Source organism: Copadichromis virginalis, linkage group LG7 (genome assembly GCF_057382275.1).
Source record: "Copadichromis virginalis isolate Kocher_CV1m ecotype Utaka linkage group LG7, C_Virginalis_male_GT1.1, whole genome shotgun sequence".
In the NCBI taxonomy this organism is placed as follows: domain Eukaryota; kingdom Metazoa; phylum Chordata; class Actinopteri; order Cichliformes; family Cichlidae; genus Copadichromis; species Copadichromis virginalis.
The window spans coordinates 37479531-37493242 of NC_140624.1; the positions used below are offsets into that span (position 1 = coordinate 37479531).

Genomic DNA, 13712 nt, shown 5'->3' on the forward strand with positions numbered 1-13712 from the left:
GACTGGAAGGTAGTTCCTGTAATAGATCTACTGTTTATCATAATTGCAGTCACAGCCTTTAATCTTCCAGGCAGATTTAAAGGGCCTCTGCAGAAGTTGTGCCCAAATCCAGTTCTTTTATTCTAAGGTGGGCATGAAAGTCGAACAAAACTTCCTAATGCCTGGTATTTTGAGAGCTCACAGTTATAGGATGAGGAACTACTCTAGCTGGACAGCAGCTTCAACTATCCTCAATTCAAGCAGGAAAGACTCCAAGGAAAAGAAAAACAAAAAGACAAAAATAATAAACTACAGATTTCTGTAAGTAACTAGCATCACAAGACTGGCAATATAAAATCACTTTTATTTTTTAAGATTTATTCAATTCAATGGAATTTGATTTTTACATATTTCTATATTATATTTCAAAAATTTTGTTTTTATGTATTTATAGAACACCAAACAACAACAACATTTGCATCAAGGCTCTTTATATTGTACAATAACACAAAGAAAATAGAGTGCTGTAATCTTCATATTTAGAGAAACTGAACAGGATGGCAGTTAATGCAAATGTGGACATTTGGAGTGCGTGGCAACTGGGAGCAAATGTATATATATTATTAATGTATAATAATCAATACAGGGAAAAAAGAACAGTCTTGCTCATGGCTACTGTAAAACTGCCACTATCAACAATATAATCATTTTCTGCAATTGAGGCAGTTGTGAACAGCAAGCACAGTCATTTAGCTGATATGAGGACATTCATTTTTTCCAGTGACCACTGCTAATTTCCCAAACAAATGACCAATAAAACCCATAATGTCATATTTGTCAAGTAAGCAGAAGCGTTTGTTCTGATAAATAGCACAAATTATTAATGAGTAGGTCTCGTAATATGATTGTACAATGTGGCATCATAGTGCTTCGATTAGTGCTAATGATGCAAATCCAAAAAAATAATACAATGTTCCATCAATTCCCCCTAAAATTTAGGATAAATCCTAATAAAAGTTGATTGAAAAGATGCTTGAGCTCCTAAGGTGAAGAACTGTTAAAATAAAAAGGGCTTATGAGGAGTTAACGAGTTTTCTAGACGAGGAAGAAAATAAGCTTCAGAACTTTTCTTTTATTTTGGGAATATTACAATACTTGATAATACCATTTTTTCTGATTAACACTGGGATAACATTAAATCTATGAGGTCCCCTGAAAATGTGTAGACGGCAGAAACACAATGTTAGAGAAGTGAGTCACTGGTTATTATAAGGTACCCGTGTTTGCACCCATGGGCCACTATGCCTTATTCTGTATGGGCCTATTTTATATTGTGACTATTCGCATACAAGTTAATTTTCCAGGTTCAAAAGCTTCTCCGTGTGTTCAAAGTAAGCACATACAGATTCTCTGTCTAAATTTGAAGTTTGAGTTTGAGCTTGTCTCAGATTTGACACTGTGAGTCCAGCTTGGCTCGTTTCATTTCACGGCAGTAGTACCTGGCTGGGAATAGTACAAAAACTGAGGGACAAAGTTTGTGATTCAAATTAGAATCTGGGGATCATTCTTTTATGTGTGAATATATACATATAAATTATATCCAAACATATACATTTGTGAATTGATATTTATTCAGTGGGAGTCACATTACTGCAGTGACTACGACTGTTATTTACAACTGCACCTTTCTCTTTTCACTACTATCACTGTTTCTCCAACACATGAGCCGTGTGTGGAGTGAAGCTGATAAAACACAGAGGAAGTGAAATAACATTAAACAAGTTGACAAAAACTCATTATGTAATCTTAAGTGTAAAAAAAAAGTGTTACTCCCATTTTAAAGAGAGTGAGATAGAGAGAGAAGCCCGGCGAGGAAAGTGTCATCGTCTGAGGTTTTCAGTCGTGTCAACTCAGTTAACCTCAATCTGCCAGCATAAAAAGAAATGCCGCCATGAAATATTTCCAAACTGTTTTCAGCCTTTTGTTGTCGTCACCCTCCATGCTGTACTAGCTCACCTGCACCTACTGCTGATGTGCAGCTTTGTAGGCCCAAACTTTCTACTTTTGGAAATCAGGATCAGACCAATATCTATCTATATTCTATATTTAATTCAAATATAACACTGATGCATCATAAATGCACATGCACACTATATATTTTTTAACAAGACATAATGTAGAATAATGTGTCTGGGGTTGTTTCAGTCAGTAGCACAAGGTTCAGAGGACAGTAGTGTGGAGTCAGCTGGTAGCTTCATGAAATGTTGTGTTACTCATATTTTTAAGTATTTTGTGAAATAAACTGCCTGAAAGTAATGGTTATACCGCCAGTTTCATTTTTAAGACTACAGCTTAAGAGTCTCAGAGAGCACCAGTTGATACATACATTTATGTCTTCACTCTGTAAAAAAATCAGATTTCAGCAAAAATCCCAGCTATTCCTGTCATTTCTAGTGATGCTGACAAAACCAGCATTGAACAGAGTGTAGTAAACTTAAAAGTAAAAAAACTTAAGAAATAAAAATTACAAATACCGGTAATAAAAAACAAACTTAAAACCATCACCTATGCATATAACATATGCAAATACAGCATTTGAACATTAGGCTTAAAATAAACAAGCCAAACAAGGCGATCCCAAGCACAAGAAAGTAGATAGCGGAGGAGGCCGATGTCAGTCAAGATACGCATTTGATGGTGCACAGGTGAGAATGGACATAACTCTCACTCTTTGCTCTCAAAACTGCTGCCTTGTCTTGCACCCAAACATCCGCCCACTGACACAGAGTCATACTTGCACATACAGAACATAACCAGGGAGTTTCGCATGCTCTTTTCGTGGCCTTGCGCCCAGCAGTGCATGAAAGTCCACCCCCATGGTATCTGGCAAGGTGACAGACACGGTAACAGAGTTGGTGATGGTGTTGGTGAGGAGAGAGGAGAAAGGAGAGCGTGGGACACGCTGGGACACCTTTCACTGCTCGTGACCTCCAAAAGAAACTGCGACGGAGCAGCATGAGACAATCTTAATCATCTTACTCCGTTTCTGCTGTGGCAGCCTGTGTGCACATGTACATATTATACATACGGACGCATGTGGGACATGTTTGAAAAAGACTGCGCAAATACATTTGGTTATTGATCAATTAACAAATGAATGGTAATACACCCATCCAAAGATCTGTAGGAAAAAAAGGTATAAATGAAACTCAACAAATTATGCAATTTGTTAAAAATTAAATAAATATTCTGTTGTTCTCATTGGGGCCAATTACTAGTGGCTTGAGGAATAGCAAGTGGGCACGAGGAAGTATAATGACACGGAGGAGCACAGCACATCTAGGATTCTCTCCTTTCGTCCTCACTCCCGAGCGAATACTCATCAAAGCATGTGTGCTCATAGCATAATTAATAAACACATCATAACCGCTAAACAGACAAGTTATTTTCATGCATTACTGCAATCGCAGAAGCAGAGTCGACAGTTGTTTTCATTACTGCAAATATGCCAACTTGAGGGATGCGCAGAAGAGGACAGGGTAGTTAGCTTCTGACAGCCCCCCGTTTTCTCGTAGCATCTTAATTTCATAACAGAAGCCTAACATCCAGCGCTCTTTTTGTTATTCCTTCTTTTAATTGTTACTGTCTCGGCCTGCATTGACTTTCTTGTCCTTTTCCTATTCTTTTTTGCGATGCACACAGAAAAGAGAGTTTTGGCTTGAGTAGGGCAAACAGACCTTGCTCTCAATTCGAATTATGAGTGTGATCTGGTCAAATCCCCACAGAGACTCCGTTTCCACTTCAAAAGAGTGGCTGTACGCACCCTGAATAATGCCAGCCCACAGAAAAGCCATTCAGACACTCTCAGGACCTGCAATAAACCCCGAGACCAGTCGAGCTCACAAGATTGCAATACAGAACACATAAGTGCTCACAGCAACGACCAAGTTTCTGAACAAAGTGTGGCTGTAAATGATGAAGTCGATTTAATCAACAACAATTAAGCAGTTAGTGGCTGCATGAATAATATATAAGAAATATTCTCCCATTCAAGCACTAAAATACGTGCTTTTTTGCTACCGCTTTTATTTATTCATATATATATATATATATATATATATATATATATATATATATATATATATATATATATATATATATATATATATATATATATATATATATATTTTTTGACCTTTCTGCTCTTTGATTGAGTAGAACATGTAAGCAGTGGGTCAAGGTCACCTTGGGCTCTGAGCATTTGTGGCACTCGTCTATTAGCATTTTATAAATAGACTCATCCTTAGTCGATCTAAGATCCTATCAAAAAGATAGGAATATAAAAAAAATGAAGAAAAGGTTACTCAAAAAAGAAAGGTGAAGAAAATAAAGAAAAACTACGCGCTACTGTCTTTAAAATTTTTAAAGGCCAGATCAAATGCCAAAGGCAAATTCTTTAAATGATCAAGTATATGGGGAGCAAAGGTCAAGGTCTGTGGTGCAAAGTTCAGTGTGGCCACAATCAATAAAGACCTCCTGTGAGCAAGGAGCTTCTTACACAAATAATTAACGAGCCTTTGAATCATTCCATGATTTGTGCATTAGAAAGGCTCCAAGCACTTTCTGATTCGTACTATGTTTAGAACATAAACAAATGTGGGCTGCAGAACAGAGATGGAGAGAAAAGCGTGACAGACTAAATATGCACGGTTTTATCTGAAGCCAGTGTGGCTTCTTAGTCATGAAGTATAATTACTGATCAGCACAGATGTTCCTTTAAAAAAAAAAAAAAAAAAAAAAGCAAAAAAACAAAACACTTTCTGGTCTACATGTGTTTGGTGCGCTCAAAACTGAACATAAATCTATTTTTTTCCTCTCATATAGTTAGGTTTGGATGATGGCATGGGTGATGGGTGGGAAAGTGAAGGGCGGGCACGTAGAAGGTGAGCACATTTTCTTTGATTTGCTTGAGTAAGAGGCCTTGTGGGTGAGACTGGGAGAGGAGAAAAAGAGAAAGGAGCTGGAGAGAGAGAGATGTCACTTTAAGCCATTAAGTCTTGCAATAAAACCCCTCCAATAAAAATGACAGCTGCAGCCCCTTTTTCCTCAAAAGGGGAGCAAAAGCATCACATCAGGAACAAAAAACTGGACGGCCGTAAAAGACAAACTTGGCCAAATGCTTTTGGCAGTGTAATTCCATCAGCCCACTCCCACCACCACTACCACACACACACACACACACACACACACACACACCCTCCAGACACACAGCTTCTTGCAGTATTCGCTTTGTTCCTGAGTTACTGCCAGAAAAGGAATGTAGCCTTCAGAACCCCCACCCCGCCTCCTCATCAACCACTACCACTGCAAATCTCACTTTTTCATCAAACACCATGAACTTCATTGATTGTGCACATCTGTGACTATGTATGATGGGGGTACCTTATGTTCCCTCAAACAGAAAGCACCAAAGAGTTTAGCTCCATTGAACTCGGGAAAAACAACAAACACCTCTTCAGCAGGCCTAGAGTGAGCAATCAGACGCTTTGCAATAGTGTTAAGCTTAGTTTGTGCTTGCCACCATGTGATTACAGCTCACTTTGGTGGCACTTTGGCTGGCCAGATATCTCCCAATTTTTGAACCCTCGTGCGCAGAAAAGGTGGCGCAAAGGCAACGGTGCATGAGTAGTGGAGGGAGACTGCTGCAACAGCTGGAAAAGATGAGACTTTTTAGTAGAAAACTGTTGAAAACCTAAAGATGTGTGTGTGTCTGAATGATGTACTTCATATTGTTACTCTCTCTATTGTGATTCCAACAATGCAGTAGTGTATTATTGTTAGCAGTGACACCTATTAATTAGGAAAAGAATGCAGCTAGTCAAGTCCATCCCAAATGTAAACGTGTGCACTGTGATCAAAGCATCACGCAACCATGGCTTTAAATAAAGGATATTAAATTTAGTCCCATTAATGACGACAAAGGGAAATTAGAATTTTACATCAACATAGTTTAGGAATATGCTTGTGTTTATTGGGACTGTATGCCCAGGTAGCCTTGTTTGAAATACAGGTCTGACTGAACTTTTTTTCAGTTCTACACCATCGCTACCATGCAGACAGTAATTTGACTACCATGCCTGAATAAAACAAAGTTTCATTATAAAAAGTAACACCCTGCACCTTGCATGCAACGTCTATCGCCAAACTTTTTTTTTCTTTTTTCTTTTTAAATTCTGCATCTGCTTGAAGCACAACTCACTATACAGACAACATCTAAAATGAAGCGGGCCAAAAATTACTTAAAAAATTGATCTGAGTGATCTGAAAGGCAGACTAAAATTAGCAAAAGGGAACTTTATCGCTGTCTTATTCACAAACAGTCACCACACTTTGTGAACAGCTCCCACAATCAAACCAGGAATCTTTCACTTGTTAGGTAAATGTGAAAACCACAAACTGATATACTTGTCAATTAGTTTTGTTTTGTTTTTATTAAATCAATTCTTTTGTTAAAGACTTTTTCTGTTTGGAAACATTTCATCTGTTTCCATCATATACATATTTGCTGTTTTTAAATCACGTCTTAAAACATATCTATTTACCTTGGCTTTCTGCACAGCAGGACTTGTTGATGTCTCTTATTACGTTTCTTATTAATTATATTATTTTTTAATTTTAGTGCGTTATAAGTAAAGATGCTATGCTATATATTTGATGCATCAAATACACAATTAATTATAAATATGGCTCTACATTTCTTACAGTAGTCTGTGACTTACTGTAATCAGGACAATTTTATTTAATTGTCCAAATGTGCCTCTGAATGCACTACACTGTGAATAACATACTCTACAGCATCTTCTCATTTTCGACCACTGATATAATTAATTATAAACAAAAGTCAATATGACCAATAATAGCTGGGCACGCACAACATTTAGCTGGTGAGATTTCATTAAGAAAGACTTCCTAGATGTTGACATATTAGCCATGAAATAATCAACCAAACAGACACTCAATACTTATGGAGCAAATGACTTTGAGAGGAAAAAAGACTTGAATTCGGCATGGTTAAAAACCTCTCCTTTCCTTTCATGTTCCAAAATGTTTATTTCACTGACAGACTCTAAGCCCAGTAATTCTCGGACAAAAGGACACATTCTCCTTTTAATGTCATCCATTCAGTCGCCACAGTTTATTGCCAGATATGAATGGAGGATGGTAGACAGTGGGATTAGGCAGCGCATGAGCATCCAGTACTGGACATACGGTGCCAAAGAGAGGTGTCGTCATCGCAGCCAACAAGCGATCTATAATTGTAAAATGTACCGTGTGTCATCTGAAACAGTATCACAATTTCTAATGTGGTATGACAGATAATTACCCGGGTAAGCGCTTAATCAATAAATTCAAGGACTTTGCAGATAACGGCGTCCTTGAATTAACAATCAGCGCTCGAGTGGACCTTAGATAGAGCAAGTGCAAAAATAAACGGCAATTTAAGGACACACAGATTAAGACTATAGGCGATGAAGAAGTTGCTGATACAGCACGTAGCGCAGCTTGAAGGGAAAGATGTGGGCCAACTCTGATGGGAAAGTGTCGAGCCTTACACCAGCCAGATACCACAGACTTTCAGATACCACTTTGTTTTCCATATACGCTCCACGGACCACTCTGGTGCTCAATTAGGTAAAGTGAAACTTGAATCACTTTCAGCATGGACACACAATACACTTGCACCTGTAATAACAGCCTGTCAGTGTGTGTCACACTGGCGGTTTAGCGTATTTCTGAGAAGCCACATAAAGGGCGCTGTGGCAACAGTGTCAGCAAGCGAGGCCTGTAACTGAAGAAAGCCGCCCAGTGCCTCAGAAGTCCCTGTGAATCTCCTTGGTGCATACAGGCAGCTGATGATATGTGTCAAGGTGTAACACGATGCCCCCATGAAAGTGCAGCAGACACAATAAAAAGGGCTCGCCTACAGCTCTGTGCCCGTCTGGAACAGGGGACAAGGGTCTGTTTCATTCACTTTGACAAACTTACAGTAGCAGTCATAATTAATGATTTACGTTGTTCTGTGTCTTTAAGCTGGAAAAATGCAAATGACCCAAATATTTAAACATTAGATCTAAACAAAAACACAGGCACTTATTAAAAATATGTTGCATCAGCTACTAGAAATTATTACTCCTGTGTAAATACCCTGTTCTCCTTTACTTTCTGGAAAATTAATGTGACTAATGTGACATTTGTCACATACAGGACCCTTCACAAACGGAGACCTTAAGTGGAAAATTCACCTCCTTTAAAAAACACAAACAAAACTATACTCAGAGGTTCCTACACCTGTGTCACCTGTGTGTGCTGGCCTCAGGTTGCCAGTAGTTCGTTTACCTGAGCAGTGTGCTAGGAGATGTCAGGCAATGTTAGGAGAATTTTAAGCTCGGGAGCCAAGTTTTATACTGCCTGTTTAAACCACAAGTACAAACGGAAGTCAATTTAGCCGCGAGGTAAACCAAGTCACGTTTTTTTGTTTTCCTTTATGTTTTATTAAGGACTGCCACTTCAACACAACGCACCGCTAGACTTCCACAACGCAAAAGCGAGGCATATTCTGCTTTAAGGATGGTAACATAAGTTTAAAAAAAAACACATAAACAAATAAATACATTGCCCGTCCTCTAAAAGGTACATGTGTCTGTTACGCGTATAATTTATCAATACCTGCTTGCTAGTTTAAAGCTTCACCTCGGTGTGCATTTTTCCCCCTCATGAAACTTACAAAAGTGTCGACGGCCAAAGTCAAAGCGTAAAGTTTTCTTGCTTCTTTTTTTCTTTCTAGAGTTGATTTCACAGCAGCGCACGCGAGGAATGCGCGCTCTACAGCGAGCGTTGTCATCTGTATCACAGCCAAATGTCATCAGCTCAAACGGCTGAATTATAAGCGCAACACCGCGAGGATAAGTCTGCTTTGACACAAAGATAAACTACAAGTCCGCGTCGGAGGTAAAATTCTGTACAGCCACGGCCGCTCCGCCGCGTCAACAGCCCCAAACGTGTAGATGCATTTTGGCAACTCGCTCCACGCGCTGTCAAAAGACAGAAAAGGGGGCAAAAAAATATCAGAAAAAGACAAAGAGACGCAGAGCGAAGACACGTTGCACACTAATATACGGACTCAAGTGCGATCACAAAACTACCGCGTTCATATTAAAACGATGCAATGTCATTAAACAAACAAACTTACCCAATGACAAGAATGGTTTGGTTTCCATGTCTAACTCGTAGGTTAGCTCATGCCAGCTGAAACCACCGCGTTTGGGAGTTTTCTGTTTTTTTCTACAGGCGGCTGCTCGAATAGACCAGACCAGGGCGCTGCTGCTGCTGCTGCTGTTGACTTCTCGAAGAAGACAGAATTTGCTCAAAGCGGTAAAAGTGACAGATCGATGTGTGATGGTCTCCGAAGATAACCTAATGTCTCTACCTCTGTTTGCTCACTCTGCTGCTGCGCTCACACTCCTTTCCTCTCCCTCTCACGCTCAGTGTACAACTCCAACTACTGGATCTGCACTGCAAAAGGGACCTGCGCAGGGGGTACTCCCACAAACGTAGACCGGGCTGCAGCGACACGGAGAGAAACTGGAGGCTCGCTGCGTGAACTTTGAAATGAGCAGCGTGTAAAGAAGGGTGGACGAGACCGCACGGCGCAGTCCATTCCGAATATGAAAGTTTTCGAAATCAAGTGGAATCAGTTCAGCAGCTGAGTAGCAGCTACTTACTTTTTCCACCGCTTATCTCTTGTTATTTTAACCTGGTCACACGTGTTGAACCTCGGCTATTGGCTCAGCAGACACATTTTTCAACCGCATTTACTCACTGCCGAGGGCAACACGAAATGAAAACACGAAAAGCACATTGAGCTACACAACCGGAACTGGGATTTTGGTGGAATTGTAACCAATCTAAGTCCCATCTCATATGTGCTTTTATAGATTTAAGTCACTTTTTTTGGAACTCTGGTAAGAGGACATTTGACATTCTTCTTTCAATGTTCTGCGCATTCAAATGGTGAATGAAAAAGTCAACAAAACCATACATTTCTTCTCCTGCCACTAGATACTCAACAAATCAAATTTTAACCAGTGAAAAAAAGGAAACTGAGTATTACTACACACTCCAACTCTTAACAATGAGTTATTATATTTATACATCGTGAAGGCCAATAAGAAAAAAGGGCAAGGAAAGACTTCTCACTACTTCCCTCAACTCCTTCCACTGTACATCTGGTCATATGTATTAAATTCCTACTCTAGCTTTCCAAAAAGGAAAAATTAGAAAGGACAAAATATGCATTTATCACAGATACAAAAAAAGTTTAGGTTAGAGTCACAGAATCCCCTCTAGGCTGTAGCTTTACAGCAAGCAGTAGCACACTCATTTGCATAACCCTCACTGCATTAGGCCAATGTGCAGTCTAGATCATTCCTCTGTTATTGTTCTCTGTGCCATATCTGTGCAGTGCCAGTGGATTCATGTCACATCCACCTTGTGTGCTCCTCCTCCCCCTCAACATTCACACATGAACCAGGAACATGTTTCAGGAGGGTGAAAAATGTCCTTTCTTTGGCACAGATTGAAAGGGGGGAGTAGCTCAGATGCAAGGTTTGCATTTTCCCTTATGCGGTGCATATTGGAGCAGTGGAATGTAGGCATACGCCTCCTGCAGCCATCCTCTAGGCCTCTGTGATGAGCCTGCTCCTGTTACAAACTTGAAGGTGTTCGCCACGTTTGTACTGAGGCAAGATACATAATTAATGCAATGCATGGCACATCAAAGATCAAAGACAGTTGTGCAAAAAAAAAAGGGAGAGGGAAATTAAGTCTGACTGGGCACTGATTCGAGGTGTGTTTGTGCACGTGTGTGAAAGAGAACGTCTATGTTTCTGTGGTGTACAGTGGCATGGGTGGGGTGTCTATGTGTGGGGGTGGTGGGGGACTACCCAGAAGATTGTCCGTTGTGTTTGTGTGAATTTTTCTATCATCTTTCTTCCACATTATGCAAACACAGCTCCATCTGATTATTGATAACTGCTGAGGATGTTAAGTGAGTTGACACGCTGGGTGAATGCGCACCAGAAGGGGCTGGAGAGAGCAATTGGGCATCCTGTTTGTACTTAGCTGAGTAGACAGTTTTGCCTTGGGCTTTCACTGTGTAATATAAGACAGACATAACACAATCCTTTTAAACACCTCGATCAGGCTGGGTTCTCTCATCTTCCCGCTAGAGCAGGCTATTTAATCCTCAGCTTGGGCTGTGATTAATAGCACTTTGACCCTTAACCTTCATCCATATAAATTTTCTGGAGGCTGTTGTGGCTCTTCCAAAGTTGTCACACCTCTCCTCCTAGATGCCTGGAGTATACACTTTCTCTAAATATCTTTTGGTTTAGTTCTTGCTTCTTGCCTTCTGCTTTTGTTTCTCCGCTTTATGCAATGTGTTTGAACCTCAGGGGATGAGAGACCACCACTGATATGATACACTCTGCTGTGGTTGCTTTGACAGCCCCACCTCCTCTTTCCCACTCCCTTGAAATGAGTGATAAATGAGACAAGGTCTCCTTTATAGTATGACCATTCACAACAAACTCATCCATAAAAGTTATTATGGCATCCTTTAGTGGCAGTGACATGGATACCAAAAACTGAAGATTGTACAGATATATACAGATATTTTTTTAAATCTCAAAAATGATTAATGCTGAGAAACACGTCAGCATCAGATCCTGAAGGTCTGAAAGGAACTAAATATTTTAAGACTAGTGAAATAAATAAACAAAAAACTAAACCAAGGTTGTTAACAAAATAAAAGAAAGCAAGCTGCCACACAAAAAGTAGAATTTGTTCTTATCTGGAGGACGTGTAACTTCTCTTTTTTAAAAATGTGACTTCAATTAAGTGGGGGGGTGCTACGAGGAACACAAAAGCATTTTAGATCATTAGCCTGTTTGCTGAGGTGTTCAGCATTGTCCGCCCCAAGGGAAGGTCTTGATCGTCACAGCCCCGGGTTCACATTCCTTAACCCTCAGGGTCAGGGCTTTGTCTGAGGATAGCACTGAGGCAACTTCCCCTGCGGAAATCAACAAGAGCAGCTGACACACTGAAGGCTGGAGACACTCACAGAGACAGGAAGAAGTACCACTACACACAAAGAAGCAAGTACATGGTCAATCTTGCCTATTTTCTCTTAAAAAAATGAGACAAATTTTAAGGCAATGTGTAAAAGGATAACAGCAGAGTGTGTGTATGTTTGAAGGCATTACATTCAGTGCACATATCCATCCTTTTACCATAATTTCTGTACAGTTCAAACAAAAAAGGAGTCATGCTTGTGATGTGTTGTGTACACAAGACATATATCATTACGTTTACCTTCATTTGTATCAGGATTACAGTTGGACATTGTGTGTGTGTGTGTGTGTGTGTGTGTGTGTGTGTATGATAGCAGCGATGTTGATTCAGCAATTTCATAATGCACTTTTCCTTTCAAATCACAAATGAAAACATAAACCTATTTTGAAACAATCGTTGGGTTGCAGTCGTACGTCTGCAGTGCTCATTTCATCCCATATATACATTGCCAGTTTTCAACACTCTATTTTCATTTCATTGGGGTAGATAAAAGCTTTGTGGATATCGGCCCATCAAATCAAACTGATAGATGGAATGAATCTAGGCATATGTCCAAGAAATGGTAGAAAAAACCCCAGTATTTTCTTAAATTATTACAGCACATTCTGCTAAGGGCTGTTATCAATACTAAACATTACATCAGCTCTATCACTGTTTTACCATGCTGGGTTTTGAATGCTGCCACAGGCAGATGAAACTCCCTCAATGGAACAGTCTGAAGCTCAGACATGCATCATTCTTTAATATCATATTAAAGTGAAATTGGCTACATTTAAACAGACATGATGATAAATCTCATATGCAGTTGGCCGAAACAGGTTTTATCTTGGAGGGGAGAATCACCTTCCCTGAAGAGCATCATCTTCTCACCTGCGATTGAATCCAGCATTATTGCATGATGATGGAGCTACTGTGCTCCTGGAGCCGACAGATTGAGAGGTTAAATTATGGCTGTGCAAAGGGTTGAAGGTGTAGTCAAACATTTCTTTCTTTTCTTTTTTTTAACCATCCCCTTCTTCCTCTGTAATGGTGTGGATGAGGATGATCGAAATAAGAAAATAGATGCGTTAGATTTTATTTTCAGATATTATTTTCCAATAAATATAAAAAATATGAATTTATTTTGATAGAATAAGCCATATTTTCGTTCCTTCTCCCCTTAGTCATAGATGCATGAACTGTCACCTGCAGGATGTCCCATTTCTACCAGCAATCCATCCAAAACAGAGAACCCGTCTGTCTTTTGTGCACAGAAACTAAGAAGTGTGGGTAAAAAAGTATCTGCACAGACTCATAAAGCAGATCTGACAGCCATCTAGATCAGCAGTTATTTCAACTATATTATCCATCACATCTTTTTGTTGTTTGCAGCATTAATATGTTCACTGAACAGATTTTGCAAAAGGATTTTTTTCAATGCAATGCTGCCATTTTGTTTTGCAAAGCTTGGCTGCTTCGTGTCGCATTGTTGCCAGTCCTGCTTCCTAATCCTGCTTTGATTTGCAGCATTGTAACTAGAAATCAGAGCATGTCCTGCAACA

At 39.7% G+C, this 13712-nt stretch overlaps 1 protein-coding gene across 4 annotated transcripts in view; it reads right to left on the reverse strand.

Moving 5' to 3' along the window:
- rxraa (retinoid X receptor, alpha a) overlaps positions 1-13712 on the reverse strand; it is a 162544-nt gene that overhangs the window by 99618 nt on the left and 49214 nt on the right. The window contains exon 1 of one of the 4 annotated variants that reach the window (XM_085463288.1): positions 9230-9636. The exons of the other annotated variants lie outside the window; for them this stretch is intronic. Within the exon in view, the coding sequence (XP_085319414.1) occupies positions 9230-9257 (28 nt within the window). The 5' untranslated portion in view covers positions 9258-9636. Of the gene's footprint in view, positions 1-9229; positions 9637-13712 lie in introns of those variants that run through there. 4 annotated transcript variants of the gene reach the window in all.